The sequence below is a fragment of the Malurus melanocephalus genome, unplaced genomic scaffold (assembly GCF_030028575.1).
Source record: "Malurus melanocephalus ecotype Western Australia unplaced genomic scaffold, MMel_1.1 scaffold_413, whole genome shotgun sequence".
NCBI classification, from domain to species: domain Eukaryota; kingdom Metazoa; phylum Chordata; class Aves; order Passeriformes; family Maluridae; genus Malurus; species Malurus melanocephalus.
Window position 1 is genome coordinate 595050 of NW_026623645.1, and position 6000 is coordinate 601049.

At 45.2% G+C, this 6000-nt stretch overlaps 1 protein-coding gene across 1 annotated transcript in view; it reads left to right on the plus strand.

Moving 5' to 3' along the window:
• The window catches only part of AFF1 (ALF transcription elongation factor 1), a 69932-nt gene that overhangs the window by 19819 nt on the left and 44113 nt on the right, over positions 1 to 6000 (plus strand). The window contains exons 2-3 of the mRNA XM_057379639.1: positions 3692 to 3812; positions 4347 to 5345. Of these exons, the coding sequence (XP_057235622.1) occupies positions 3692 to 3812; positions 4347 to 5345 (1120 nt within the window). The remainder of the gene's footprint in view (positions 1 to 3691; positions 3813 to 4346; positions 5346 to 6000) is intronic.

Genomic DNA, 6000 nt, shown 5'->3' on the forward strand with positions numbered 1-6000 from the left:
ACTGGTTTTGAGGTTTTTTTTGAGTTCTCATTCTAGGAAAATCTGAATATCAAAGCTGCAAGTCTGAAGAGGTTCCTGATGAACAGGAGTTGGGGTTCTCCCTGCATCTTTGGAGCGAGGGACGCCTTGCTGGAGCCTGGCAGACGGCGTCTCCGCATGGGTTTCCTTGCTGGCGCCTGGCAGGCCACGGAGACCTCCTCTCCTCTTGGCACAGGGCCACACAGGGCCAGAGCTGACCGTGGCTCTCAGAGCCTTTCTGCCTGGCTTCCTGACACTTGACCTTAGGGTAGCTGCTGTAGGAGTTACAACATAGCCCAGGTTTCCRAAAGCTTTGGATACCCTCAACTGGCCAGGTGAAGGATGGGCAGAAATGGTGTCTCCACAGGTGTTGAAAGTAGGATATCCACAGGCTCAAATTAAAAAGTGGGCATTTCTGTAGATAGCAGACACTTCTGAATTCAGAATGCTATCTAATGCAATACAACCTATTTTTTATAAATAAAAGCCCCTCAGTATGAGATAAGGTGGTGTGCATGCAAACATGACACCTAGACAATAAAATAGAATYGGAAGAAGTTTCAGYTCTTGYCTAGGTAGTTTAAGGTCTTCTCTGYAGTTYAGGGAAGGGAGASCTGCTGCTCTCATCTGCATGAATAAATAAGTAGCTGCTCAGTGTTTTTTTTCCCCTTATCCTTCTGCATTTGAAACTGCAGCTCCTTCTGTTCAATGGAGTTGGAGGAAAACTCAGCATGGAAACWACATTGACACACTTCAGACCAGGTGGCAGAGGGTGGGTGGTGATCCTGAGCAGCAATGGGAGGGGAATGACCCTGCAGGGGCAGTGAGCTGGGCATGGTTAGCCCTGGGCTGCTGTACCCTGTGAGGGCACGGAGCTGTCTGCAGTGGCACCAATGCCCAGTACTCCGGTACGTGTGTGAGCACCCATGTCCACCGGAGTGTTTCTGAGCAGGCACCTTTATCTCCTCTTAAACCATCAGGAACTGGCACTATGGCAAAAAGGCGSTGTCCCTGCCCCTCCCCTCTGCCCCCCTCCATACTCTTTGGAAAGAATTTATTGCTGGGAAGAGAGCTTGGGGTCAAGGAAGGTTCGGGGAAAGAAAAGGCCTTTGGAGGYATTACAGCTGCTGTCTTTGCTGCAAGCAGCACAAAGGTTGTTTTACATTCACTGTCAGGGTACATATAGGAAACACAGCTACTTCTCATCATAAATATTATTGTTGTGAAAGACTCAAGTGGTTTAGGGTTTTCCTTTTGTTTGAATGTGATCAGAACCTCTAAACAAAACAACTTGATTACTCTGAATTTGGGTGCTTGCCAGCCCAGAAATAGAAGTACATCCGTAATCCACATGGATGTAGCACAGTGTTTTAGTAAAAGGCAATTTCAGGGTCATAATATGTGGCCTGCCTTTTTGTGAAACATATTCACTGTAAAAAATAATTTGCAAACATACAATTTTAGACAGTAAATACAGCCAAGATTGCTTTCAGTTTGCTTCCTAATTTTTCTTAAGTTTCTGTGTTTTGCAGTTGGTGTCTCTCGCACTTGACTGCACAAAGCATTCCTGGCACACACAGGGCAACTGCCCAACTAACTGCTTATAGATAGGAAATTGCTCACATGCGAAATGACATCAGATGCACAAGGAAATGGTTCTATTATACMGTTTATTACAGAGGGATTTTATGTATTTACTGAAGCAGTGGCCTGTGATTCATGTTTTCTTCTTTTTTTTTTACAAATGCTTAAAATTGTTTGCAGAAGTAGGGAGCATAGATATTACTGGACACTTCTGTTTTGCTATATTTGGAAACAGTTCAGCACTAGCAAAGTTGGAAACTATGCTAAATGTGCACAGTCCAACCTCTGAACAAGTTTTTTTTTTTTTTTTTTTTTTTTTTTTTTTTTTTTTTTTTTTGTCTTAGTGGTGCAAATACATCCTTACTGCAATTCCATATATAGAAATTTGCCATCCGGGAGCATAATTTTCCAGAGTTCCCATTGAGTCAGGAAACCCCCTCTGCAGCAGTCAGACCTCTTGGTTAACTGCTACAGCAAAGCCAGTCCTGTGCCTGTCCTTTAGGGATGATTAAACTTTCAGCAGCTGACTATTGGAAAGCATTTAGGAAGATGCCTCTGTCACCRAAACTGCGGGAAAAAGAAAACTCTCTAACACTATATTTGGAGTGACAGAGAATCAGGCATTACTTTATTTACTGGTCAGGATGTTGTTCTGGCCAGGATGTGCCACAGAAATAATTTCATCCACACATAGCCCGGGTGTGCAGAGAAAACCATTCTAGGACACATAAAATTTACAAGATTTCCCCCAAACTTTATACAGCCAAAACACATAGAACTCTATTGGTTTAATATTCATTGGTCCAACGTTGCACAGTTCTCAGTATTTGGGTTCCTGTTGGATCTGGTTTTCTGTGCCTCTGATGCTAATTAGGTGCTCCTTATCTTTTTTTTTATCCTAGACCAGGTGTTCTGAGAACACCAGGGGTGATGTTCCGTTGATGGCACGTTGATAAATCCTTGATGGCTTTTGATGGTCCTTATCTTCTGTGCTGCTCCTGGGTCTGTTGAGATGTTAACTTCATCAGGCCTTACCAGGTGGAGCAATGCCCTGGAAAGAAACCTTCCCCCAGGGCAAAGGCAAAYGGGATCTCTGACTGAAGTTATAGAAAATTGTTTTAAASTGGTATAATTTCCAACACCTCTGTTAGGGAAGACAAGGCTCTTCCTTTGCAAAGTGGGACACTTGAGAATTTGAGTGTATGAAGATGAATATAGAAATTGCGTTTGTATAGTAGACTGTGCAGTAGAGTAGAAATAGCAGAAATAGAGATGCTTGCATGCTTTTTCTTCCCCAATGTCTATAAAGATWAGAGCAAGAGATTCCTTTGTTTTGCAGTAGTGTTTCACAGGCAAGGTGAAAGGATCTGGTTTTCCATTAAGTTGGTCTGTTGTGCATGTTGGTGCTTTGGTGTGGGACCAATGGAATTAAGTTCATGCAGATGTTGTTGAGGAGGAACAGGGAGACTTGACCTGGTGTTTTCTGAATTTCGGAGGCATTCTTTCTAAATATGTTTGCATGATTGCTTTAAATGCAAYTACGTGGGTTTTCTGGTGAGCAGCTTTCCAGCCTGTTTATTGCCAAGTAGCATTACCTTGTTTTTTTTCCAAGCAGGCAAGGTTTGTTCTTTAAAAATGGCAACACCTTCAAAATAGTGAATTCTCTTTTACTCCTGGGTGAAGAGTTGGGGTGGAAGCCTGAAGGAGAACAAGAATGGCAGTTTTTCACACTTACTGTTGCAAGCAATYCGCCAGCTGGCATGCTTATCACCCCCATTGACTGCTTCTCAATTTGTTTCACAATTAAATGGATGGATAGCTTTTTCCTTCCCATTCTTCTTGGAGGATTGTATGAGAAGTGCAAATTACCAAGAAGGGTCCCTGTATCTTCTGTGTCACATTAGTGTGCTGTGCAGCAAATTCTTGATGTAACTGATTTGTCACCTGTAACCATCTCATGGATTTCAAAATTACTTTCATTCTGGATATATGCCATTACCTGAAAACCAGGGCTTCTGTACAAAGTAGATACTTGTTGATAACACCGGTGTSCAATATTAATCATCCTTTCTTTCTCTTCTACCTAAAGCTTGTGCAATGAGGACAGAAACTTGCTGCGGATTCGAGAGAAAGAGAGACGGAGTCAGGAGGCTCTGGAAGACAAAAATCAGTTCTCCAAGAAGACTCCCCTCTTTGCAGAACCCTACAAGGTAATGGTAGGGAGTGTGGGGTGGGGAAAGAGGAGAAAAGAGGGTTGGGGTGGAAAACCAGAGCTGTAGCTCTGCATTAGGTGTAGCAGACTTAAGCATGATAAATACAAACACAGCATCTTCCTATCTGCTTAACTTCAGTTCCACACACAGTTTCCAAGCACAGTATGTGCTTAGATGTTTGTTGGCTGTGCAGGGGCAGTACAGACTTTGGGTTGGCTTCCTGTGGTTTGAGGGACAGTGCTCAGGAGCAGCTTGGCTGTCTGYCTGCCTGCAGCTGTGGGTATAACAAATGGATCTGATGGTAGTGCTCCYGGAGGCTGCACATGCACCAAGCTTGGCTTGGAATAACCCCTCGTAGCTCAAGCAGTCCCGTCTGCTTTGAAGAGATTTGCAGGATCAAGATGAGCTTGCCTAACTTCGCTCAYGGTGATGCGTGGTGATAAAATTAAAATCCTGAAGAACGTCTCTTCCTGAGCTGGATCTCTTGGGGGGATCTCTTGAAGTGTCCATCTCTTTGTTCTTCTGTTGCAGACTAATAAAGAAGATGAGTTGTCAAGCCGAATTCAGAACATGCTGGTCAATTATGAGGAGGTCAAAGAGTTCATGAGCAACAAATCCTGTCAGAACCTTATAGGAATTCCAAAGAGCATTGCCCCTCTGTTTCCCCCCGGACAGCCCGATCGCCCGTACTTCCCTGAGAAGTCCATCCGTACGTTGCCATCTTCATTCCAGCACCCCACCCGCCGTCCACCCGTGGGACCTATGGTTGTAGCCCCTCATCCTCCAAGCCACTCCAGTCACTACCTAAAGGCACAGTCAGGAACAGAACCAGCTTCAGGTCTGCACAGCAAGAGCCGCAGCTTACCCAGCGCTCGGAGCCACGGTCAGGAACTCAGCTGTGGTGGCCGGGACAGGCAGGCAGGTTTTCCCCACGGTCACAATGACAAGCCTGGGAATGGGGAAGGCCGTGCTCATGGCCTGCAGGCCTCCCCTCTGGGGCTTTCCCCCTTCCTGCCATGTTTGTTGTCTTCTCCAGTGGCACCCCTGTCACCTCTACATTCCAGCCAGCATATCAATTCCAGGTCACAGAACAGCAGCAAAAGTCATGGGTCAACCTACAGTCAAACAAAATCATTACAGGACWTAGTGACAGGATCACAGGAGAAGGAAAGTCGGGACAGCCCAGCCGTTACTTTGACCAGCACCACTCAGCCTTCCTCTCAGACTTTTCCCCCTTCTTTGACATCAAAAGCCAGTGCAATGCAGCAGAAACCAACTGCCTATGTCAGACCCATGGATGGCCAAGATCAGACACCGTTTGATTCTCTGGAGCTCAAACCTCTCCTGGATGAATACCACGAAGGACCCAATGAAGATGTCTCGGATTTGAAGGCAAAAGTTAAAGCTGAACTGTCCAARTTGGAAACCCCTTCTGAGCCCAAGGAAGAGACCGATGAAGACCTCTCAGATTTGAAGGCAAAAGCCAAAGCTGAACTATCCAAATTGGAAACCCCTTCTGAGCCCATAGAGGTGAGTGCAGTTTTTGCTGGTCTGTGTTCTAGTAGGGAAATTTGGTGGGAGAACAGGTCATCAAACAGCAGTGACTGCCAGAAGCAATGATAACTGTGCGTGTGTTACCCTGTTTGGAAGGTAATTTTGAGGTTGACCTGTGTGCAGTACTTGTTTGAATGTTGTAAATGTGACACTTCCCATGATTTTTCTGTTTTCTCAGTGTGGTTGCAGCAGGTTTTATGGTTCAAGCCTGCCTCTGTGCCTATGATTTTTGTTTCCCTCTAAGGCTTGTTGAAAAGAAGGGAAAAATGATCTAGTGAGAAAGTGAAGCGATGATGCAGTGTCAGTATTCTGTCTGAGTGRTGGTGGGTGGAGGCCCCAAATCCTCACTGAAATTGGGACAACCAGCAGTGCTGTGAGTTCTGTGGTCACCTGGGCTTTGTGATWAGGGACTGTGAACACCACAGGATCCTCCTCTTTGTAAGATCTCACTCTAGACCCACAGGAAAGTATGAATTGCTCTCTCTGAGGCTGAGCCAATATCGGTTGGTACAGCAAGGCTGAGGACAGGGTTTGCAGATCAGCAGGTGCAAGTCAGAACACAACGCTATTGCTGTTGCACTATTTAAATATCCTTCTTTCCAGAGTGAAGAAAACTTCTGGGAAGATGAAC